Genomic DNA, 25,833 nt, shown 5'->3' with positions numbered 1-25,833 from the left:
ACAAATTTTAGAATTGAGGCTCCATCCTACCCCAGTTTTGAAGAGGCAATGTGCACTTCAGTTGCACTCCGTCCTGAGGAAGGTTGATCAGAGTAACGGGGCAAGGGGTCTCCTGCCCCTGTTTGAAAACTCAACTGAAACACGTGTCGACGATAGATTTTCAACCCCTGGAGATGTACAGAGGGTCACATCTACAAACATTAGAGTGTCAAAGTGACATTTATTGATTGGCATAGGATATGGGAATATAAAATTACTCCATTGTTGGAATGTATGTTGGTATGAAAATGGTATGTGTGAGTAATGATTGAATATAGCGTGAAGGGATGACATTTCTTTTTTGTTGAGCCTGTTTTATTAGGGTTATGAATTTGTGCACTTGATATGTATAATAAATATAATGTACTATGAATATTTGATAACTTAAACAGAATACTGTCATCTTTTGTCTAGTTGGTCCAATTGTTTTTTCTCTTTCTGTGTTAGGAGTCAGACCAAGGCAAGGGAGGCATTCTCTTGGTCTTGAAATGGAAGTCAAGTTGGTGATGCCAGGGGAAGGGAATCCATTGTATCAAGACATACGAGGGGAAGGGAGTCATTCCCCCCGGCTCTATTGGAACTTGATAGAATCACACCAGCAGAAGGTAGCCATTCTCCTGGCGAGAACATTGTGTGAAGACTGTTTTGAAACCTGCAAATCAGGGGAAGGGAGTAATTTGTCCTGGTTTTTATGTTTGAAGGAACATTTGTTTGTTAAGCAACAATCCAGAAGCAGGAGAAAGGAGCCACTCTCTTTAAAGAAGGAACTTTCTATTAGTTTACTCTTTGGTTCTATAGAGAGAGGGATAGAAGTAGGTTTTTGACACAGGGCGGTGGTTTATACTTTAACGGACATCCTGACAGCCCTTTTTACTATTAGTTTTGAGGCAGGGAAACCCCTCTTAGAAGTTAGGGATAGCAAGGACCTCTTTTCCATTTTCCATAGGTTTATGACCAAAATCATGCCACCTTTTGAGTCAGTCTCCTCCATAGACACCATTACACTACGCAAAAGCTTCCTCATGTAAGAAAACTCATGTTGGATGTTCTGCCTAATGCCAGTAAACAATGCCATGCCACCGTAAGAATCATTTCCTTGCAGGCTGCTCGAATCCCCCCACCCCCTACCCCTTATTTAAGAAGAGTCATATTGTTGGCTTTGCCCTTAATGCCAGTAAAAAAGTAATTCCATATTAAGAAAACATGTCCTTAATGGCTTCACCATGCTCTCTCCTCCCCCATGTATGATCACTTATCGTGCTGGGGTTGCCCTTAATGCCAGTAGAAAAAAAGTCATACCAAAGTAAGAAAACATATCCTTGCTGGCTATTTAAATGCCCTCATATTAGAAAACTCAGGTCATATTTGCCCTCTAGTAAAAAATGCCATGCCACAGTACAAAAACATTGACTTGTGAGCCGCACAAATGCCCCCCTCATGTAAGAACACTCAACATTTTGTCTTTGACCTTGACACCAGCAAACATGTAATTTAACAATAAGAAAACATTTCCTTGCTGGCTGCACAAATGCCCTCTTCGAATGGATTGTGTCCTCCCACGTATTCCTTATCTTTGATAAATCCACTTCCAGTATCTCTGGCCTTTCAGGATGCTTACTTTCATGTGCCTATCCATCTCAAACTTAGAAAGTACCTGAGGTTCCCCATTGTCAGCTCTCACTATCAAGTTCGGGTTCTGCCATTTGTGCTGACCTCTGCCCGAGGGTCTTCACCAAGTTAATGGTGGTCGTGGCAGCAAGTCTAAGGAGGAGAGGGATTCATGTCTACCCCTACCTGGACGACTGGTTGATCAGAGCAGTGTCCCCGGAAGAAGCTCAGATCCATCTAGATTATGTTCGCCACTTCCTCCACAAGCTGGGCTTCTCCCTCAACTTAAAGAAGTCACAGATGATACCATCACAGAGATTCCAGTTCATTGGAGAAGTCCTGGACACATCCCTGGGAAAAGCCTCACCACCAGAGGTGAGGGCTCAAGATATTCTACAGATGGTGACCAGATTTCAAAATGCCCAGCATCTACCAGCCTTCGATTTTTTTGAGGTTGCTCAGCCTCGTGGCATCCTGCATTTTTCTAGTGCCAGAGGCTTGCCTGAGAATGAGATCTCTCCAGTGGGCTCTCAGGACTCAGTGGTCTGAATTCTCAGGAAGGATTTCAGATCTCCTACAAATCCCGAACAGAGTAGCACGAGACCTTCAGTGGTGGGCCTGTCGGGAGAACATCTTGAAAGGAGAACCGTTTTGGCAACCATGGCCAGAGATAACAGTAGTCACGGATGCCTCACTCACGGGGTGGTGAGCCCATACCAACGACTTAACCATCAGTGGTCGTTGGTCTCCATTGGAGTCCAGACTACACATCAACCTATTAGAGCTGAGACCAATCAGACTAGCACTGAAAGCTTTTCTGCCATCAGTACAGAAAAAAATGCCCTGATAATGACGGACAATACAGCAGCCATGCACTACCTCAACAAAAGAGGAGGCATAGGGTCACTGCCACTGTGCAGAGAGGCAATGCAGCTCTGGTTCTGGGCAATTCAAGAAGGAATCTCTCTATCGGCAGTTCACCTAGCCAGAGAGAAGAAAACACGGCAGAGGACGCTCTGAGCAGCAGACTACAGTCTCCCACGAGTGGGAACTAGCTCAGGAAGTCCTTCAAGAGATCTTCACCATTTGGGGAACCCCTCAGGTAGATCTGTTCGCAACGAGTGTCAACAGGAAATGCGAACGTTACTGCTCAAGGGAATTTCCCCTGAGAGGAGCTCTAGGAGATGCGTTTGTGGTGGACTGGGAGTTTCCACTTCTGTACGTGTTTCCTCCATTCCCCGTCATTCCTCACATAATAAGGAGGCTCAGGAAATTCCGGAAACCCATGATTCTAATTGTCCCGGATTGGGCCAGGAGAATGTGGTACCCGGATCTTCTAGACATGTCCATCTGTCCTCCTATTCGTCTTCCACAAAGAGAGGATTTTCTCTCGGAAGAGGAAGGTCAGGTTCTCCATCTGGATATCAGAACTCTCAACCTTCACGCTTGGTTTCTGAAAGGTTGAGATACAAAGATTGGGACCTCCCGGATGATGTAATGGAGGTGTTGCTTTCGGCCAGAAGGCCAGCAACTAAATCTTTATACCGCTGCCGTTGGAACAAATTCTGCAGCTGGTGTAGAGATATGGATATTGACCCTTTCTCATGTAGTACACCGATGGTGTTATCTTTCCTGCTATATTTGGCAAATTCAGGACTTCAAGTTGGCACAATCAAGGCTTACCTCCCTGCGTTATCAATCTTTAAACGCACGGCTGAAAGACCCTCATATTTCAAGTTGCCCTTAGTCATTCAGTTTCTGAAAGGGTCGACTAATGTCTTTCCCCCAACTCCTTTTCAAGTTCCCCTGTGGGATTTAAATCTAGTCTTAAAATGTCTAATGGGCCCTCCATTTAAACCTCTTCATTCCTGTCCATTCAGGTTTCTCACTCTAAAAACAGTCTTCCTAGTGGCTTTAACTTCTGCCAGAAGAGTGAGCAAACTACAAGCTTTATCTTGCAAACCTCCACATACCATCTTTCACAAAGATGAGGTAGTTCTTCAAGTGATGCCGAACTTCCTCCCAAAGTTTGTCTCAGAATTTCATATCACACAAAAGATAACCTTGCCTTCATTTTACCCTCCTCCTCACCCAGGGAAAGAGGAAGAGAGATTGCACAGGCTGGATCCAAGGCCTGCCTTGAGTTTTTACATTAACAGACTTGCAAGGATTAGGCAAGCAGATCAGTTGTTTGTGGGGTATGCAGGACATAAACTAGGTTTACCTATCACAAAACAGACCATCTCAAGATGGATAATACTAACTATCATAGAGTGCTATAAATTGGCAGGAAAAGGTCCTCCTCAACACCTCAGGGCTCATTCAACCAGGGGTATCGCAGCCTCTTCAGCTCTCCAAAGAGGAGTTCCAATTAAAGACATCTGTACGACTGCCACATGGTCGTCCGCACATACTTTCACCAAATTCTACAGTCTAGATTCCTCCACTAGCCAGGAGACTAAATTTGGGAAAGTTGTGTTGCACTCTGTGCATTCTTAGAAAGTCACAAAATGTTACTCCCGCCTCCTGTACACATTACTGCTTTGGGAGTCTATCAAAGATAAGGAATATGTGGCAGGACACAATCCATTCGAAGAACAAGTTACTTACCAACTGTAACGTTCTTTCAACTGGATGTTCCTCCCACGTATTCCTTATCGCCCCTCCCATCCGACCCGGCAGTAAAACTTCCCTTGTAGTTGCAGCCTACACTCCTTCAAGGGTACTAACCATCTCATACTGGACAAACACAGCACCTTAAAACGGAACTGAGCAACGGACGCTGTGCGAGACTATATATACCTATGATGACACGGAGGCCTTTGAGGGACACCGACTTGAGGGACGTCGACGTGCAGCGCCCTCTACTGGAAAAAAATTCTGAGGCCAGCAAGCTGCAAATGAATTTATCAAACATAAGGAATACGTGGGAGGAACATCCAGTCGAAAGAACGTTACAGTTGGTAAGTAACTTGTTCTTCTCCCCCTGTAAGAAGTTAGTTTGACCATTAACACAAGTAAAACATTCTATGCCAGCCCCATTGTTGTAAGTACCCCATCCTACCCCTCCTCCATGTAATAACAATCATCAAGTTAGCTTTGCTTTTCCCAAAAATGCCAGGAAACATGCCATGCACCTGTAAGAAAATGCCCATGCTTCAATGCCCCTCTGGGTACTACCCTAGCTTGCACCTGCACACGTTCACACAAAGACACACACTCTGACCATTCACACTGCATTCAAATTCACACGGGTACTCAAACCCATGCACAGCATTCACACTCCAACCATTCATTTGAGCGCACTTGCACAGACAACCCCTCGCATACATACATATAGCCATACAGCATATACATACAATCCTGATACACACGCACACACACAAGACAACAATGATTTTTTTCCTTGCCTGTTTTCCTCCACAGACTTCACACAACAATGCCTTCTCAGCTACTCTCCAGGCCGCCAGCTCCTGTGCTCCACCCAAAGAGGAACCAGGATTTTGTTTTTATTGGCATTTGTAACATACAGTAGTGTCACTCTGTTCAATTACTACAGCCAAGCAATGAATTCTTGCAGTACATTAATGTAAACTTAGAACCTTAACAAGAAACAACAAACCAAATATATTGGGCCTCATCACGAGTTTGGCGGTAACCCTTAAATCCGGCGGTCTCGCTATTACCGCCGGATTTAAGGGTCCGCCAAATCAGGGCTTCAACGGATTTCTCCCCAGCTCTGAGGTGGGGGGAAATCCGCCGAGAATTCACGCTATTCCCACCGGCGGGAAATACGCCGGCAGTAAGAGCGTGAAAATTCCCCATTGAGCCCAATGGGGAATGGGCTCAGTGGGGAATGGGGAATTCCATTACCGCCAAACCCGTGATCCGGTGCTAATAGCGCCGGGGGGTTTGGCGGTAGGGCTAATACTGTCGGCGGTAATACCACCGGCGTTACCGCCCAACTCGTGATGAGGCCCATTGTCTTCAACACAGTGTTCTTATCGAGAGGCTAATAGCCCCAGTACATGGGCAGGTCAGGCACTTAAGGTGCCTCTAGGAGCACAAGCATGTCAGGCGCGCTGGCTCAGGCTGCCTTAGCACAATGATTCAGTCTCTATTAGTCTCCCTCTTCCGGCAGGCAAGTATCGGTTCTTCATGGGGGTTTATCGTCCGAGGGGTGGAACATGTCCCAGATTAGAGTTTTCCAGGACTCGTAAGCCGGGCTTGCGTCGCCTCCTGCTTTGGCCACCCCATCTCCCCAGACTCTGGTTTCCACCCCCCGGCCAGTGTTCTAGCTCGTTGCGCCATTTGGTGTATTGTGGGCCCCTCGCTGTTTTCCAGGCCATTGCAATGGCTCTTTTGGCCAGCACACATACCATGTCCATGAATTTAACAATGTGTCTTATTTTACTTATTCGTGGTAGGCCCCTAGGAGGCACTCCTTTGGTGACCATTCATATCGCGTCACTCCCGCCTTCCGGCAGGCCTGTTCTATTTTGGCCCAGAAGTGCTGTATCTTCGGGCACCCTCAGAACATGTGCAACATCCCAGCCTCCTCAGAGCTGCACCAGGGGCATAGCTGGATTGTGGATTTATTAAACTTGGGGTTTTTGCTCGGTTTCATGTATGTTCTGTACAGAACGTTTAGTTGGATGAGCCTGAATCTGGCATTCCTTGATATACTTCCCTGGGGTGTAGTAGGATTCTTTCCCATTCTTTATCAGATATACAGGTTCCCAGGTATGCTTCCCATATTTGCTTTAGTGTGCTGCTCTTTGGATTGGGTCTGTCTGTGAGTTGGGTATATAATCTAGAGACCGGTTTCCACCCGTCTCCCAGGTTATGTAATACTGTTAGGGATGGGACTGCCTCTGGTTCTTCGAGCCATTCTTTCTAATTTGCCTTTGCTACCTCCCTGATCCATCTGTACCATAGGAATTGGCCACTAGGTATGCCCTCCTTCAGGCCCATGTCTTCGAACTCCCTGAAGATCCCTTCTTCATACACGTCTCCCAGGTGTAGATACCATGACTCTCCCATAGTCTTATTGATGCCATATCCGATTTTGTAGTGCAGGCGTTAGCAGCGATCAGTGTTTCTGGGGAATATGGGTCGCTGCATCCTATCATTTTCATGGCCCTGCCCCAGATTCTTCTACCTAGCTGCACGATCATGGGCATCTCCCCCAGGCACCCCGCCGATAACCATAGCACTTCTTTCAGGTGCGCCGGCGCTATCAATTGTCCTAGTAGGCCCGTTTCTGAGGTGGTCTCATCCGCAAGCCATTTAGCCACAAAACTAAGTTGGGCCATCAGGTAGTATCTCTCCAAGTCAGGTAGTTGGGCGCCCCCGCCTTGTATGGTAGCATTAGTGTGCCCAGGGATCGTTTGTGCCTGATGGAGCCCCACAGCAGTTCCCTCAATAATTTTTCCAACAGCCTAAAGAAGGAAGCTGGTATGTAGTGGTGAATAGTGTGGAAGAAATATAGAAAACGTGGTAGCACTATCATCTTGGTGACTGCTATCCTTCCCATCACTGACAGCGACAGCCTGGACCAGAACTTCTTGGACTTCCTGAACCCCTGCACCGCCAGTAAGGTGTTACCGCCGTGCATCTGTTTGGTGTGTGCCAGATATTGATCCCTAGGTATCTAAACGAGTGTGGTTGCCACCTTATCCCCACATTTGGGACATCCTCTTCCTTGGTCCCAGCTAACCCCGCTAGAGGGAATATGCTTGATTTCTTCGTACTAAAAGATATACCCGACACTCTGGCAAAATTCTTCAATACTTCTAGGATTGTGGGTACGTTGAGGTGTGGATCCCTTAGATACAGTAGTACGTCATCCGCATATAGCGAAGTCACGTGATATCTGCTTCCTATTCTTATGCCAGCGTCAAAGAATTGTTTTCTAATGTATATGGCTAATGGTTCTAGCCCCAGTATGTATAGCATTGGTGACAGCGGCCAGCCCTGTCTAGTGCCTCTTTGTATGTCCCATGGTGCTGATGCTGTTCTACCAGTTTTTTACTCTGGCCATGGGGGCCTCGTATAGGATTTTGATACATCTAATAAAGTAATTACCCAGCCCAAACTGCTTTGGGACAGCGAGTAGCCATTCCCAGTATGTAGAGTCGAATGCCTTAATGGCATCGAGGGAGACTACTGCATACGGTTCCCGTGAGTCTGCTGTTTGCGCGACAATGTGTTTCAGTCTGCGCAGGTTTGCTGTGGTATTTTGGCCGGGTATAAACCCGTTCTGGTCCCCGTGTACCAAGGCCCCAATAACCCTTGACAGTCTTTTGGCTAGTATGGTCGTTAAAATCTTTATGTTGTAGTTGAGCATGGCTAGTGGCCTATATGAGCCACATTCGGTTACTGGTTTCCCAGGCTTAGGTATCGGGACCACCAGTGTCTCCCTCATGCTTCTTGGCAGCGTCCCTGTTTCATATGCCTCCTTAAAAACTTCATGGAGAGCCGGGGCCAGTTCTATGTCAAATGCCTTATAAAACTCTGGGGGTAACCCGTCCCTTCCAGGGGTTTTACAAGTGGCCAGTGTTTTAATCGCCTCACTTATGTCCTCAACCGTGAGTTCCCCATTTAATGTGTCCCCTTGGGTTTCGTCTAGTGCAGGAAGTCCTATCTCTTCCAGCATGTCTAGTATATCCCCCTGAGGTATGACTGTTTCGTGGCTGTATAGGTGAGAGTAGAAGCCTTTGAATGTTTCATTGATTGCTGATTGTGTGGTGTGCATCTGGCCTAATGGGTCCATGATCTCCACGATTGCCTGTTTCGGGTTCTCTCTCTTGCATAGCCATGACAGGAGCCAGCAGGGCTTATCCCCATCTGAGTGGGCTCTACTGGTTCTTGCAATGTGGTCGAATTTGGCTAGTCTGGCCCATGCGTCCTGGCATTCATTCCTAGCTGCTGACAGTTCTTCCTCAGCCTCTTTAGTTCTCCAGACCCTTGTTTCCATCTGTCTGATCTTCTCCTACCCCACCTCTAGCTCTTCTCTCAGTGTTTTTCTGATTCCACCAGCACTCACAATTACTTCCCCTCTCACCACTACTTTCAGGGCCTCCCAAATCGTGTCCCAGCTGCTGACACTCCCCACGTCGTTCTCCATGTACTCCTTTATTTTGCTCCGAAGCCCCTCCCTGAATGCAAAGTGTGTCAGAGTGGTCCGATATGGTTCTACCCAGATAGGACACTGATTCCACTTGGGGCAAGTGCAGCCTATCTACCAGCAGATATTCTATTCTAGTGTAGAGTTTGTGAGGGGATGAGTAGTAAGAGAATTCCCTGGCTTCCGGGTGTAGCGCTATCCATACTTCTGCTAGATCCAGGTTTTTTAACACCTTATCAAATGAGGAGTGGGTCACGGTGGCCCACTGTGCTGGGGGGCAAGACCTATCAAGGGTTTGGTCTTGTATGCAATTGAAGTCGCCGCCCCATTTAAATAAGTTATCCCTGTAAGGGGCCAGCCTCAGACCCAGCTTGGACAAATATGCTGAGGTCCCATTGTTGGGGAAATAGGTGTTAACTATACAGATCTCGCACTGCTCTATACTTCCCCGGAGTATCAGGTACCTATCCTCTGGATCCACCTCCTTCGATAGAAGTTTAAAGGGTACAGTGTTGCTTATCCATGTGTATGCGCCCCGGGAGTATTTGGAATATGTTGCCCCAAAGCCTTGTCGACCCCACCATTCCACTATCATTGAGTTGTGTTCAACAGTAAGCTGCGTCTCCTGCAGTAGTGCTATGGAGACCCGTTTTCTCCTCAGGAAGGACCTGATCCTGTTCCTACGCATATAGGTGCCCATTCCCCTGACGTTCCATGTCATTATCTTAATGTCTACCGCCATTGCTATTCCGTGGTGCCCAGTTCAGCCTACCCGGTGTCCATTGTTTCCCTGCATTTGTTACGGTGAAGACTTTAAAACTTTTAAAACAAAAACAAAACAAACTTAACCAACTGCACCCAGTCGTTGCGCAGCACAGGCAATGCTCAGGTGCACCCGCTCCTTCTTGGCCCTTACAGGTCATCTTGAGCGGGTATAGAGAGTCAGCAACAGGCTGGCGCCAGTCCATTCACGGGGGGGGGTCTTCCGGCTCAGGCCAGGTGGCGTAACGGCTTCCCGTCCTTCGTGTGGACTATGGCTTGATCATTTCTGGTTGGTATGTCCATACGTGGTCGCCTGGGGGATTGCCCCCTGTTAGTTTGGCGCGTGGTCTACGGCGTCATCTTTTCCGTCCGCCAGATTGTTGTGTTCCAGCCACATGTTGGCCGCAGCAGGAGGGATACATCAGCATATATTGAGGTTGAGCTGCCGCACTCTTGCTTTAATCGGCACAAAGGAGTTCCTTGCCCTCTGGACTGCCGGGGTGTAGTCCGGATATATAGCGATCCTGGCGTTGTCCTTCTTGATTTCACCCCCTTCCCATGAATAGCGCAGGATGATCTCCCTTTCTTGGAAGTTAAGGATTCTCGCTATCATCGGGTGAGTGTGTGAACCAGGTGATGGCTTCTTTTGCAAGGATCTGTGGGCCCTTTCAACAGCAAATCCCTGTGATAGGCGGCCAGCTCCTATTTCTTGTTGTAGCAGGGACTCAACGAAATTGGTCGGGTTGGGGGCCCTCCATCTTTTCAGGTTTTCCGAGCAGTCGCACGTTGTTGCACCTTGACCGCCCCTCAGCATCTTCTGCCCTTTCCTCTAGAACCTTGTTGCGTCTCTCCAGTTCCTATACTCTGCTCTGCATGTCCTTCGGGGCTACAGTTGTCTCTTGTTGGGCTGATTCAGTAGTGGTGACTCTCTCCGTAAGATTGTGCATGTCCTGGCGCATTAGTAGCATATATGATTTCACCTCCTCTATTTTAGTGTCTATAAAAGTGCGTAATCCGGCAATGGCTTCTAGTACCTGCTTGTCTTTGTTGTTTTCTTTTATCGTTGGCAATTCTGCAGTGGTCTCTTTGGCTTCCTGCCTCTGTTCCTTGGGTCAGGTTGCTGCGAAGGACTCCATGATGGTGGTCTTGGTCTTTCCTCTAGAGGATGACATTGCCGTTAATGGCAGGTCAGGGTCGTGTTGGTCCGTCAACTAGGGCCTTATCTTGTGCTGCTTGTGGTCCGGCTGGCTATGGTCGTCTGTGTCTGCGCCACTTTGCATGCAATAACTACCTTGCGCCTTCACCTACCCTATTGGGTGGCTTGCTTCAATTGATGAGTTCCAATGGCTGTGGACGGGGCCCCAAAGGATCAGGCTGTCCCTTCTGCGTGTTATGCTGCCCTGTGTTGGTGGCAGCGGACTGCTTCCTCCTCTGCGCCTCCTTTAAGCACGCTGGGCCAGACAGCATCCAGTGGCTGTCTTATTCCATTGCTGCTGTGTGCACTTTTGCCGTGTTGTTTGGGGAGGTGCCCCTACCCAGAGCGTGTGAGATTGTTTCCTGCGCAGTATTGTTCTGCTCCCCGATTTGGGTCAGTACTGGGTGGCCCGTTGGAGCGCACGTTCGCCAGCGGCTTTCCCAGCCTTGTTCCGGGTGACTGCTGTGCAGATTTGTGGAGTCCTCGGCCCACAACAGGTTCTTTCGGGCCAGCTGGCTCTGTGGGTGACAGCGTACTGGGTGGTCCTGTACTCATGCAGCAGTCTGTGGTGTGTGCTGGGCGATTTTTGCCAGCTGGGTTTCCCCGGTTTCGCTCCCCCCGTGGGGGTCTCTGTGTTTGCTTGCCGCGCTGCAGGTCAATTCTATTTATCGCTCACCTTGTGCCCAGTGACAGTACTGCCTTCCTGGTCATGCAGCTCGATCCGCGTTCTAGTTTCCGTGTTGTAGGTATTGTACGTGGTGACTGTGTCGGGGGCCCCCTGCTCTTCTGCACCAAGGGTCCGCTGGTTTGTCACGTTGCTCCTCTCTTGGATGGCCGAGCGCCATTGCCACGGTCCGAGTTGAGGGGTGCCCCCTCCGGAGTCCCCAGCAGCGCAGGTGTCAGGGCTACGAACCCCCTCGGGGCGCACAGCAGCGTTCCTATCTGTACCTCCGGGGACCCGCTTGCAGCTGCTCTCTTAGGGTTATGTGCCGGTCTGCGCAGCCCGGGAGGGACCACTCCAGCCCTGTTCGGTGGGTCGTGTTGCTTTCCTCTCGGGAAGCTAGCCCTCAGCACCCCCCGCCTCTGTTGTGTTTCGGCTCATCCGGGTCCGTTGCCGGCCACGGGCAGCACATCTCCAGGGTCCGCAGGCCAACCCCGTCTCCCACAGCGTTCAGGCGCCGCTCCGGGTGTGTTGGGCATGTACCAGTGTCCGCAGTTAACGCCACGCACTTGCCTGTGTGTAGCCGCTTCTTCTTCACGCGGCTGCGGCCTCTCCTCCCACTCAGTTCTCCACGGCGCCCGACATCTTGGTTGCTGGGGGGTGCAGGTTCAGCGGCTCCGTTTTCCCACTTACAAGCTTCGATTCACAGCTTTTTTTTTTGATGGAGTGCAGGATCGGTTTCTCTTGTGAGGGCATCCGCCTGTTAAGGGATCTTTAGACCTAGCCTCGCGTGGAAAGGATCATTAGCAGGATCAGGACGGGAGCCTAGTTGCGACACGTCCTCACTCCATAAGCGTAGGCCACCCCCCCAACCCCCGCAGGAACCAGGATGCTGGTAGGGCTTTCTGGTTTCTGACACGAGCGGAGGACCTGGAGAGCGGTTCGTGCTGCTCAGCTGCCGACAGTGATATCTGCGAAAGCCCACACAGCGCTACTGAGTGGGCATTTACATGATTTGGGCAGGCCTTGCCCTGTCAATGCCCATGCGTCTATCATTCACGCCACCTCGTGCTCCCCCTCACTGACACCATCATTGCCATCCTTCCTTGTTTGCACCTTCTCTTTCTCTGACTCTGTTTCCATCTTTCTTCGCACCCTTGCATTCTCCCCATTGCTATCTCTCAATCTAGCTTTCTTTCATTCAAACATTCTGTTTTATCTCATCTTTGGTTGCGCCCTGTTTCGCTTGCACTTTTTCTACTTTTCTCACAAACTTTATTGCATACAGACTCGCTTTGTAAACTCTTAGGCCCTCTTAGACCCTTGTGCACCTTTGCTTTGACCATCTCACACCCTGACTTGCACCCTTCCTCACTCTAGTGAACTTCCCCTCTCACTCCTACCCTGTACTGTCCTCACCCTTATACATCCAAATGAATTACAGTAGCGAAAAAAATTAAAATGTATAGCACAAGTTCCTGATGTGCAACAAAATGATTCCGTCCATGCCACAATATCCTGGGGGCTTACTATATGTCCTCTTTGTGTTAAAGGAGGAAATTGGCACATGAATGGTTGCTCGCTGCATACGGCTTCCGTCGTCTACCATGCAGGTGGACCATAAAGTGGTTGGTGGCATCATCAAGCCCCAAGTGATCAAGTTACATGCCATCCAAAAGGTATCTATTCCAGAAAAGGGAGGAACTAAATTATGTGCAAGACTTGGAGTACTTTCGCCACTTTATGTTGTCCTTTTAATCTAAAGCTGGACTATTGACTTTCATGCTCTCCAATAACTATCTCAGCAAGTCAAAATTAAGACACACAGTATTCCCCGCCTTTCAAGACCTTAAGGATGCTTTAGGAATTCTCCCCTCATGTATTGATAACCTGGAACGTTCAAGAACCCTTTTTCAGGCTGATGCGTCCCATGTAGGACTTTGTACTCTCTCAAGTTCGAAATGTGGAATCGCTACATGCTGTATTTGTATGATCTTAAATAAATATACCAATGGGAAGATCTAATAGTGTTTTTCTTTTTTTTTACACTTCAACTTTTTTATTTTTTATTAAACATAGGAGTGAAAAACTTCATCACAATGCCAACTTCATCATTTGAAGCAAAAAGAAGGAATGCATGACATGTAAAGACCCCACGTAAACTGTGATAACCTCCACGTCTTCTTTCTCTTATCAGTCCTTATCATCTGAGGCTTCTTCCTTGTGGAACGGGAACTCCAAACTTTCTTTCCCAACCAACCAGCTCCTTAGATTGGGGTGACCCTGTCCCATTTCACGTACTTTGTTTTTTTTTCTTTGGATATCTTCACCCCCGTCGGAGATGGAACTCGCCCCCACCCCCCTAAAACCTCTTCCCCTGCACCAGCCCTTTTCCAATCACAATATTTTTCTTTCTCTGCAGGTCTTTTACTACCTCTATTCTCATGTTGGGTTTCTCTGACACTTCCCCTTAAGTGCCAACACTCCCTTTGGTTCCCACCAGCTGGCTCAGTTTCTTCCCTACCTTTAGGGAACGTCTCGGCAGGCTCCAGTCTGTCCTCTGACTCGTTCTTGGGCTTTGCGCTGCCTCCGCGTACTTCTCCCTTCGGTCGGCACCTCCGCAGCTGCTGGCTTCCTCCAGCCTTCTCTCCCGCTCTGGACCACACAGTCCCTCTGCTTTCTCGGGTCTGGCTGTTCCTCTTCCAGCAACTGGATATTTCCTTCTACGTTGGACCTGGTAGAGCCACCTGCTTTCCACTAACAGCGTCCCGGTCTGCAGCCCTTACTTTGTTCAGCGCAGAACAGCCGCTCGGTCCTCGGCTCCTCCAGGGATGGCTTAACAAACTCCCTAGTCTATCTTCTGTTGTTATGTTGGTGTTGGGAGTGGTCCTTCGTGGAGAACTAGAATGCTCACAACTACCTTTGGCAGTGATCTTCATAGTTCTGCACCTCCTCCTCGTCCCAGTCTTTGTGATGCAAGTCTTACTTGGGTAGTTTGGCCTTTTCTTCATCTCTGTGGATCTTACGTCACTGGCCCTACCCAGGTACATGGGGTGGTTGGGTATTGTACTGGGTATGTACCATAGGTGTAGGTTGAAGAGGGGTAATTGGGAGGGGGTCATACCGCTTTCTCCATATGATATGATATGGTATTTATAACGCGCTTAATACCCAGAGGCTTCTAAGCGCGGACCCGGGGATCGCACCTGTGTGGCTCTGTGTCGTCTTGCTTTTCGCGCTCTGAAACTCTTGTGTATGAGCATGATATAAATAAAATAGCAATCAATCAAAAGGTGAGCACGTTGCTGCTGAGCTATCCCCCCTGAGACAAGATAGGGACAGACATAGATGTCTGTCCCTATCCCCAGAGGGGAAGTCTCTCCAAGTGAGATTCCACCGCTGTGCACCACTCCCATAGGCTATCAGGTAGCAGAGTCACCTCCCTGGCCTCATGGGAAGGGGCTCCCCCTTGGGGAGAACCGACGACATCCAAGGATTCATCACACTTCCTATCTGCAGACCCTGCCATCTTATGACTGTTCTTGCATCACACGCCACTTATAGTCATAATATGAGTGTTACAGCCTGACAAAACAAGGTGCTGCCATCATATGCAAGTACTGCCTTAAATGCCTCTGTAATCCCATCAAATTACTTGTTAATGCCTCATATCTGGTGTGGACCAAGTGTAATACACTGCCCCAGATTTCAGGGTATAGTGGTCATAGGCCAAGAAAAAAACCTCAGAAGTCCCACTACTTTGTTGTTATTATTATTGTTAAGGTATTTGAGTGCTATCCTAGCTTCGGGAATCAATGGAACGCTTTCCAATTAAAGCGTCGAAGAACATGGTGAAGGAAGCAGAGAAGCAGGGATCTAACAACAGGAGGGCAGTTGGTAGCAAGGGATCTACAAGCAACCAGGGGAGAAAAGAGTGGAGAGCAGATAACCCAGTCTTAGGTAGGGTTGGGTGTGGATGGTGTGTGGCCCTAGGTATTAGGGAGGAGATATTCCGTAAAGAGGAGCGTCTTGAGCTCCTTCATGAACTGTAAATTTGAGGGGGCAAGTCTGATGTTGAGGGTTAGGAGGTTCTAGGATCTAAGGTATTTTCTTCTGGTTCTTTCCTTCCTGCACTGGCTGTTTGTTCAAGTCTGCACTTGTCCTTACTTCTGGTGGATCCTAGTCCTCCAGAGATGCTGAGTTTCCCATTAAGGTAGCTTGGGGACCTCACGGTTTCAACATTGTAGATGATGCAGCAGGTTTTTCAGATGATATGGGCTTGCAGCAGGAGCCAGTGCAGTTTTATGAGGTTCGGGTTAATATCGAATTTTCAGTCCTTTGATGAGCCGTGTTGCAGCATGCAGGACACGTGTCAGGGGTGCTAGAGTAGTCGTCGGAAGGCCTTCCAAAAGGGTGTTGCCACCATCCAGATGGGAGAGGACCAAAGCTTGGACAGGAGATCTGAAGTTGTTTTCTGGGATGGAAGGCTTGATTTTCTGTAGGAGAGAACGTTGATACCAAGTCGTTTGTGTCTTCCTTCCTTCCACAACTGCCATTTCAAGCTATTTAATCACGTGTGCATATTCTTCCATCATAGGCCTAAGTAAAGCCACCTAATAAAGGAATAATACCTGCAGCTACAGTCTTCACTAACTGGTAACAACCCAGGGCCCACGTGCTAGGCCCAAGCAAAGCAAGGGCTTAAATTGTCAGTTAATGGACGGTAAAACCTGCAGCCGCAGCTACTGTTGATAATACCACCCTGCGGGGTAGGTCCTTGGGTGCTATCAGTCAGTAAAGTTTGATGAAAACAGTGGCAAGCGCACTGGCTCATTTTGTAACTGCCTGCCACGGCTGGTGCTTCCGAGATAAAAAGAAGGTGGGCGAAGGGTGGTAACGTTAAGTGGGTGGGAGGGTGAGATGTTGGTGGGGGGTGGGCACAGTAGGGTCACGTGGGGAGAACAGTAGGGAGAGGTCAGAGTGGCAGGCAGTGCAGTTGTGAGCAGCTGACAGCTTTCCTCAGAACTGGGGCTTGGATCTATAGTTTTAGCCCATGCCCTGAGCAACCTGATTGGCTGCCGCTCACATCCAGGGGTCTAATATCAGTTAGTGCCTTACTTGCCTGGTGTAGAAAACATGTAAGAAATGGAAAAAAAGATTTTCTGAGGTTATTTCCTTGATATTTTCTGTTGTGGTTTTCTTTTAAACGGCGTACGACCAAGTAGAGTGGCTGCATTTCCTTAACCTTGAGCAACGCTTTAGAGCCTGCAGGATTTTGAGTGTTTACAGTGTTTTTCTGTGAGAGGGCAGTAGGCGATGCAGCTCTAATCTTCTAGAGGCTATGCTTGCGAATTAAGGCCACATGCAACGAGGACTTTTCGTGTTGTACGTGGAATGTTAAACTATTCCAAATTCTAAAATGTATATAGATTTTTGCTGCTATGAGTGAAACGGGGAGAAGAAATACATAATGTTAGACTCTGTGGTTTACCATGAAATCGAGGTTGTTCTAGTTTGCACATTCTAATTCTCTGTGTATTATTGTATGGCATATTTTGTTGACAGCTAATTTGGTTAGCACGCCAGTGGTTGAAATAAACATAAAAGAGGAGGATGAAGAGTATGTTTCTGAAAATTACCAGGCCTGTGACAGAAGCGACATCATTATTAGCCCTGCTGGTAAGAAAACTGTTTCTGCTTAGAATTACTTAACCAATTTCTATTGCTGCAATGTGTGTAACACATCATTACCACGCCACAAATTCAGAGTTGTTACTGAGTCTACATGCCACAACATAGCAGATCAGCAGCAACTACGTGCGAACCTTACATGGTGGCTAAAGTCACCAGAGGGAGGAGTTCTAGATTGCTGCATCCGTATACACATTGGCCATTGAACAGTGTCATTGTACCTTGTCTAGTAAACTACATACCCCTTAAAAATACAATCTTATAATGCTTCATTTGTGATTTCAGTTCTGTGGATACTAGCTGATGAAACTATGGCTTAGATGGAGTTGTTACCCTAGAAAACTTGCGATGAGTGCCACACCTGTTGGATAAATACACTAAAAACCACCATTGCATTAATCTTGCATAACACATTTTAATATATATGGGATAATGTCCCCCTTCTCTAGATTATGAGGATATTGCAAGTCACTGAGGGGTTTTGTGCTATAACAAATAGAGGATGATGCCGAAGGCCGAGTTCCTTTTATAAGGTCAAGGAACTCCAAGGTAACTTGCAATATCCTTTTATGTATGGTAGAGTGTATTTTATTCCTTATAATATAATTGCCCACACACTGCCATTTCCATTAATACTGTGTCTCTTGTTTAATATAATGTAAGAGTTCTTCCATTTGCTGATCCATATAATCAATATAATCAATATAGCATCGGTTTGGATTTAAAAAAGCGAAAATGCAGCTCTGTGTTGCAGAAAAATAGTTCAAGCAGTTTAATAAAATGTATTGAAAAAACTTATTTGTGTGCTTTAAAATAAGTAATAACATGCAGATTCTTGCTCACACAAGTTAATCTCCAGCAGTGCACAAATTAAATATTTCTACTATAGTCATTTACCGGCTGCGTTGTGTCCCAGAAAACTACTCTGTAAGCAAAATATTTGAAAAGCTTTTCACAGCTTTAATTAAGTACTGCAAAGATGGACTGAAATTCTCTCCTCCGTCTCAAGCAGGAGGTATGTGACTTCACAACCAAAGCCTAATTAAGCAATAATACCTAATCCGACATGTCGGATCGGGTATTTTTTTCAAATTTTGTTTTAAAATAATTTGTATTATTTTATAAACAACACTTCAAACATTATAAACAGTGAGGACTTCCATGTTGAACTTCACAGCATTACATTATAAATTACTCTTTGCGGTCCTCCCCCCTCCTATCCCTTTAACTCGAGCCCCTGTGTCTTTGTTATCATCCCACTTTCCTTCAGGCGTAGCTATTGCCGTTCTCTTTCCGTATCATCATCACTGTGGTCGGCCTGGGAGGGGCCCGCCATTGAGGCCACCAATTGTTTCCATGCTATTAAGGGTCCCACCTCCTCCTCTCCCCCCCGGCTGACTGCTTCATACCAGACAGCTGTCTCTGCCTCTGCCCACTTCACGAGGTCTGCCCGGCACATCTCAATTCTGGGCCGATGGGCTGCTTTCCAGCACATTGAAATTCTCTGTTTGGCCAGGATGTATGCCAGGTCCTTCATTTTATTGATGTGCCTCAGGTTGCGCGGTCTAGTAAAACCCCCAAGCATGCATGCCCAAGCTGACTCCACATGGAGCGTCATCCCTTTTCCAGCTAAGCGTAACTTCAGCTCTGTCCAAAACCTTCCCACCTCCGGGCAAGCCCAGAACATGTGTAGCATACCAGCCTCCTTCTCCCTGCACCGAGGACATTTCTGTATCACCGGGCCACCAAACCTGGCAATTCTGTTGGGGGTCAAATATGCTCTCTGAGTGATATATAATTGGATATGCTGGAGCCTCGCATTTCGGGACACCTTCTTATGATACTTTTGGACTCTAGCCCATTGCCCGTCTGACATGGGTTCTCCCACCTCCTCTTCCCAATCTCGCCTCAGTTGGAGCAGCTGCTTCCCCACCCTAGACCCCAGTAGCTCATATATCCGAGATATTTCATGCCCACCCACGAGATATCATACATCGTTTCGATGGTAGCATCAGGTTGTTCCGCAAGCACTGCCTCAGGCCAGCTTTCTCGCACCCGTTTAATGATTCTGGAATAGGTAATATGTTGGCCTTTATGCACCCCGGTGTCCTCTGTTAACCTCTGAAAGTCCAGCGCCTCCCCCTCCTGCCATATATCTCCAAGGGTAGCCAGGCCCATCGGTTCCCAATATTTACGGACCCCTTTCATCATTTGGGAGCCTTCCCCGCATAGCGCCACTAACGGCACCTGCAGGGAGAACGGGGCTGGGTTTCCCACAGTCTGCCACGCTCTATGCCACATTTCCCATCCCAGCAGCACCAGTCTCGCCATTCCTAGTACCTTTGGTTTAGGCAACCACACTGTCTCTCTAAGCAAGTAAGGAGCAGGATCCTTACACAACAGCCTGGCTTCAGCCGTTTCTTCTTCCGACAGCCACCTGGCCACATATTGCAACTGTCCCGCCAAGTAATATAACTCAAAATTCGGCAGGTTTCTCCCCCCCTGTCACACGAGTTTTGTAGTTTCCAGAGGGCCACCCTGTTCCTAGAATTATGCCATATGAATCCCCTGCACAGACTGTGGAGATTAGCAAAGAAGCTCCTAGGGATCACATACGGGATGTTTACAAAAAAGTGTAACAGTTCAGGACTATCATCTTAATCAGAGCCGCTCTACCCATCATAGCCAGGGGTAGTCTGGACCAAAATCCCATGCTATTCTTAATACCTTCAACTGCCTTTTCTGTATTGTGTTTATGTTCATCTCCTGTCGTATGGTATATGTCAATACCTAGCTATCGAAACGTCTCGGTTCGCCAGGGTATTGGCAAAACCGGTAGGTTCCTCAGTAGGACGCGTCTATACCTCCCCAGGGGGAACATGCTGGATTTCTTGGGATTTACTGCTATGCCCGAGAGGGTAGCGAATCGTTCCATCACCTCCAGAACATATTGTAGGTTTTCCTTTGGGAAGAGCAAATATAGGAGTATGTCATCTGCATACAATGATATGAAATGCGACCCTCCCGCAGTGTGGATCCTTATCTCCCCGTATTGTTGTCTGAGGCAGACTGCCAATGGCTCCAACGCAAGGATATACAGCATGGGCGACCAGGGGAAACCCTGTCTAGTGCCCCTGCTCAATTGCCATTTGTCAGAGATTGTGGCACCCTTGCAAATGGGGAACTGTATAACATTTTGACCCACCTCAGGTACCCCAGCCCCATCCCGTATTCTCCTAGAGTCGCTAGCAACCAAGGCCATCTCACTGAGTCGAAGGCCTTAATTGCATCCAGCGAGACAATTACTAGTTCCCCGGAGTCCTTCTCTGTTTGGTCGATAATATGGTGAAGTCTCCTATGGTTGTCAGTTATGTTCCTGCCAAGAACATAGCCTGTTTGGTCAGGGTGTATCAGTCTACCAATGACCCGCTTAAGCCTGTTTGCCAGCACTGCTGTGAGGATTTTGCTGTCCTGATTAAGCATCGATAGGGGTCTGTATGACCCACAGTCTGTGCCTGGCTTAACTGGTTTTAGGAACGGGATGATCACTGCCTCCTGTAGGGACTCCGGCAGCCTACCGCGCTCCAAATCCACGTTAAGCATGGCCAGCAGCGGGGGGAGCAGCTCTTGTTTGTATGTTTTATAAAATTCACTAGGGAGCCCGTACGACCCCGGCGCTTTGCATGTGGCCAGCTGCTGAATCACCATCTCTAGTTCTTCTGTGGCAATTGGGGCGTCCAGGTCTGCCCGTTGCTGGTCGTCTAATGTGGGCAAGCCTATGTCTTCTAATGTTTCCTGGATCTCTTGATCCATTTCTTCCCCTGCGTCCTCATAAAGACGTTTATAGTATCTGAGGAGCTCTTCGTTTACCCCCTCCTGGGTATCCCAGATCTGGCCCTCATCCCCTCTGATTTCCCTGATCACTGGTTGTGCTGTTTCATTTTTATATAACCAGGCCAGCAATCTGCCCGGCTTGTCTCTGCCCGCATGCTGCCTTTCGACATATTTCTTGTAGCTCAACGTAAATAATCTATCCCAGTGCTCACTGCTGGCTTGTTGTAGCAACTTCATCCATGCCTCATCCTCCCGAGAGGTGCCCCCCTTATGTAGTATGTCCTCCAACTCCCTCTCCATTTCCCTCTCCATTTCCGTTCTTTGCCCTCCTGTCCGCTGGGTGTAGCTGCCTCCAAACATCTACAAGTGCAAAGTCTCTCAGCAGGGCCTGTAATCCCTTTGCGGCCGGGGTGGGTTTGTCTAGTTTACCATCTGATCTGTCCAATTGAGGATTTAATGTACAATTAAAGTCCCCTCCGCATAGGATTGCGCCACCCAGTAGGGGGCTCATTTTGCTGTATAAAGACCTAGAATAAGCCGCTGTATCTTGGTTAGGGGCGTATAAGTTTATAATGCTCACTTCCCGATGTTCCAGCATCCCCCGCACTGCTACCATTCTACCTTCTGGGTCCATTGTAGACTGCATCAGCTGAAATGGTACATGCAGTGCCACCCATTTAATAACTCCCCTAGCATAAGCTGAGTATGTGGCTCCTGTGATACTCCCCTTCCACTTCCTCTTGCTATGTCAATCCTCATCCTTCTTAGGTACTTCATAACCTTGTTACGCTTCAAATAGCTATTGAGGCCCCTCACATTCCAGGTCACCACTCTAAGACTACCCAACGCCATCTATTGGATATCCCGCCTCCCCTCCCAGTTTCCCCACCTGCCTGATTTGACACATTTGGCTCGTTCCCCTCCCTCTTCCAACAAACTCCCCCTCCCCCCTTTCCCAACTCTAAACCACTGCACACAACCACGAACCCGCCCCCCTCCCTACCCAACCCCAACAAGTGCCCAGCTCCATCCTTGAATCTCAGGCCCGCCCCGCATTTGGTCCTGCCTTGGAATGCCGAGGCCAGGAACCCGGCAGGTTGTCACCGGTCTACCGGTGACCTAACTAAACTTCTCGTTGTGGGGATGTGAGAGCTGGCTCCGTACGGCTCCCGCACTAATATCAAAGTTTCTAGTACTAACGGATCATGCATATATCTTTAGCCCTAGTCGCACCCTCCCACAGGTTATGTCCTGTGCTATATTCAAGTCCCATTGTCTTAGGTTACTTATCTTCGCCTTCTTCTGTCTGGATACCCGGTTCTTGGGGGCAGTTCTGCGCGTCCAACCATCCCATAGCGTCCTCCGGGGTTTCAAAAAACAAGGTTCTGCTCTTGTGGAACACCTTCAATTTTGCCGGGTAGATCAGCATATACTTAAGGCCCACTTCCCGCAATCTTCTTTTCACAGACGAAAAGTTCATGCGTCGGCACTGCACCTGCAAGGTATAATCTGGGTATGCCGTTATGTTTGCCGACCCCCTTTGTATTGTTCCACCCTTCCGGAAGTGTTCAAGAATTTTTTCACGATCTCGGTAATTCAGGATCTTGGCTATCACCGGCCTAGTGGATTTTCCCAGCAGTGGGCTCCTCATCAAGGCCTATGTGCCCTTTCCACAGCGAACCCCTGGGTCAACACTCCCCCAGTTATCTCCTGCAACACATTGACTCGATGAACACCGTGGGGTTGGATCCCTCAGCCCCTTCCGGCAATCCAACGATGCGAATATTGTTCCTTCAGTCGCGTCCCTCCGCCTCCTCCGCCCTACTTTCCAGGTTGCCTGTGCGTTGTACTAGGGCATGAAGTTCCGATTTATGGGCTGCACAGTCCATCGTGTTCGGGCCACCTCTTTTTCTAGGTCACCCGTGCGTTCTGCCAGTGACCTTACATCTTGCCGGAGAACATTCACCTCCTCCTGTACTGCCCCAACTTTGAGCTCAAGTGCCGCTTTCAATTCTTTCATGGCCAGTCCCAGTTTAGTTTCCCAAGCCACTTTCAGATCAGCAATCGCCACAAGTATCTCCTGGTCTTTGCCCATAGTGTCCGTGCCCCCAGCAGGGGTTTTGTCTTTGCTCCTGGCCCCTTCAGCTCCCGGCGATGTTCTGGTGTATTCATCGAGTGTGGGTTGCTTGCCCTTTGTTCTTGGGAGTTTGCTGGTCATCGTGATGCGTCAGAAATGTATGGGCTGGCCCCACCAGTCGTGGCCCCTGGCCCAAGCGAGTTAGGCCTCCAGTAGTGTCAGGGCCTGGCCAGGCCGCGCCAGGGGTGTCCTCAGGCTGCCTGTGCTACTCCTGAAGTGGGCTGTGTACTCCCACGTAATCATGTGGGTTTATTCAATCCACTCGGATCTCGAGCCCCAACCCCAGTTGGTTCAGGTCCTCGGGCGCCCTTCCTGGTGCTTGTGGAGCCCCCCTGGCATGTATGCTGGCCCAATGTACATCCCCAAGCGCCCTGGCAAATTACTGTCACCACCCATCCAACGGTGGTGTTTTATGAGGCTTCTCACCAGGCTCACCTCACGAGCAGGCTAAGTTGAGAGTGCCCACGAGCTCCAGTTATGCGCTTGGAGTGAGCTGCGACCCTCCACGTAGTCATTTGCTGGCATAAACTGGGGGGGGTCTCCTTCCACTCACTTATGTTGCAGTTGTTCAAGACCCGGGATCATTTGGGGCCCCATGCTGCTTCCATGATGCCTTCTGTGCCCACCTACTAAATGCAGCGCCTCGCTCATGGCCATGTATCCGAGCGCAGCACATATCACAATTGCAGGTCTGGGCTACGTGTGAATAGTTGCGCTTATGTGCGGGATGCACCCGTCCGGGCCGTGCACAAGTCCCGCGTTATGTTAAGAGCTGGGCTGTTATGCCGCGGGCGCTCTCCTCTGTTGAGCCCGCCGTGGCTCTGATTCACGTGGGGGGGCCAAGGCCATCCCTGCCTCCCCGCCCTCGATGCACTCCGACCCCCAGGGGTGCAGGGGCTCGCAGGTGTCTCCGATGCGGCTGATTTCTCCCCGGGATACCTACACAGGCTCCCGGGGACGTGGATGCCAGACTAGTCCCACGGTGGGTCTTACACACCTGGCGCGGCCGGACCCCTGTCTACTTCATCACCGGGGGCGGCCGTGCCCCACCGCGTCCATTGTCAGATGCACCCCAGAATGGGGAACGCAGCAGTCGCATGCGCCAGCTGGGCTCCAGATACCGCGCGGCAATGCTCCAGCAGGTGTCTCAGGGGCCCAAGCGCGTCGCCACCCGCATCCGTCTTTGCATGCCACAGTGCCACAGCCGTTTCCTTTCAGACCGTTGGAGCCTTTGTTAGCTCTTCGCGTCCGCCATTTTGGGGTCTCAGCCCCGAGGTATGCGGGCACAACGAAGCCCGCAGAGCGGTCCTCCTCCTACGTTTCGACTTCAAATTTCCAGGATGCCTGTGCGCCCCACTCACAAGCAGGCATGCCAATTCTCAGTGTGTCGGTGCATGTATTTGTGCACTTTTATCAAGGATCAGATGCCGGATCAGTTGAGCTCTCTCAGAGCTCAACTGCTCACATGGCTCTCGTAGCCATGCCCCGGATCGGGTATTATTGCTATTAGCTCCCTGGGTTTGCAATCCGAAACCTAGGGTGCTAAGAGCAAACTATTTTGTTTAAATGAACCAGATGCTTCGCGGCCTCCTGTCCGTTGAAACACATTTTTTTCATGGCCGCCATTGATCAAGTAGCCATACGTAGCCCCTTTTCCATCTCCATGGCAGCCAGCAGGGATATGGAGCAGCATCGCCGGCAGGTGCCACCGCCGCTGAAGTAATCGGGTAAATGGGGCTGTGGTGGGAGTTACTGGAAACTAAAATGGAAGATGGGGGTGGAAGGAAGGTGGCAGGGGATGGGTGTTAGGCAGAAACCTGTGCAGTTCCCTTGGGGAACACTGCAAAAGATTTAAGACTACAGGTAGAGCAGTAAACCCCTTTGGTAGCAGTCTGTACCACCCAGATTTACCTGGTAGCTGTGGCTGAGCAGTCAGACTTCTCTCAAGAAGAGTTAGGCAGTATGTAAAGTATACACAATATGTACCAAAACACAATAGCACAAGCAAACACTGACCAGAGCTTGGTTTCAAAAGTATATAGTTATTTATTTAAAATACACATAAGTTAAAAACACTCTAGCAAAAATATAGTAAAAGCACTTCAACACAGTTATAATGAAAGTAGATTCAATCCTTTCTCCTATCTAGACAACTCTAAGTAAACACCACTTAATTAAAACAGAGGTGAGTGCTTAACGTTAGATGACACTCTAGTAGTTTCCAAGAAAGGGAGAGAAAAAGCAGAAATGGGTTAGACACACCACTCTAAGGTCCAGAGCACTTGCAATAGGCTTAAAGAAGAATAAAGTCACAGGTGAGCAAAAGTCACTAGGCAGGGCCCACTCTTAGAGTAGCCGGAGCGAAAATGTGCCCAAGATCACACTGTTAGTTAGAGATTCAAAGTCTTGCAAAGAGTCAAAAAGAGGTTAGAGTGGCTCAGAAAGTTTAGCCAAAGTGTCCCAGGCACTCCCAGGTTCGAAAGCCGGGGACTAAATCTACCCCGTACAGTCGGTAGCAAGGGAAGCCAGGCAGAACACAGTACCTTAAGCGGAAAGGATCCTCCAGCGGTGGCAGTTGTTCCAGGCAGTGGCAGCAGGGCTCGACGTCGGTCAGGGGAGAAGAAGTTCTCGCTGAAGAGCAGAAGAAGAGGGTCGTTGCACTGCCCGGGAAGAAACCAGCCGCGGAGTCCTCCGGTTAAAGGGCTGGTACCGACTTTCGCGGTATGGGGGTAAAGTGTGGTATTCCGGTTGCCGGGGTGCTTGGCACAGGCAAGGCG

General features: G+C 48.9%; 2 protein-coding genes across 4 annotated transcripts in view; one reads left to right on the top strand and one right to left on the bottom strand.

Annotated features, from left to right (window-relative positions):
• Window positions 1-25,833, bottom strand: part of LOC138449151 (uncharacterized) — a 260,056-nt gene that overhangs the window by 113,868 nt on the left and 120,355 nt on the right. The gene's annotated exons all lie outside the window — the stretch shown is intronic.
• LOC138449172 (zinc finger protein 398-like) overlaps window positions 1-25,833 on the top strand; it is a 509,505-nt gene that overhangs the window by 399,165 nt on the left and 84,507 nt on the right. For 2 of the 3 annotated variants that reach the window (XM_069604749.1, XM_069604748.1), the window contains exon 6: window positions 16,960-17,073. The exons of the other annotated variant lie outside the window; for it this stretch is intronic. In XM_069604749.1, coding sequence (XP_069460850.1) covers window positions 16,960-17,073 — 114 coding nt within the window. The remainder of the gene's footprint in view (window positions 1-16,959; window positions 17,074-25,833) is intronic. 3 annotated transcript variants of the gene reach the window in all.

Source organism: Ambystoma mexicanum, chromosome 1p (genome assembly GCF_040938575.1).
Source record: "Ambystoma mexicanum isolate Mex_15411 chromosome 1p, UKY_AmexF1_1, whole genome shotgun sequence".
In the NCBI taxonomy this organism is placed as follows: Eukaryota; Metazoa; Chordata; class Amphibia; order Caudata; family Ambystomatidae; genus Ambystoma; species Ambystoma mexicanum.
This window is presented reverse-complemented; position numbering and strand designations above follow the sequence as displayed.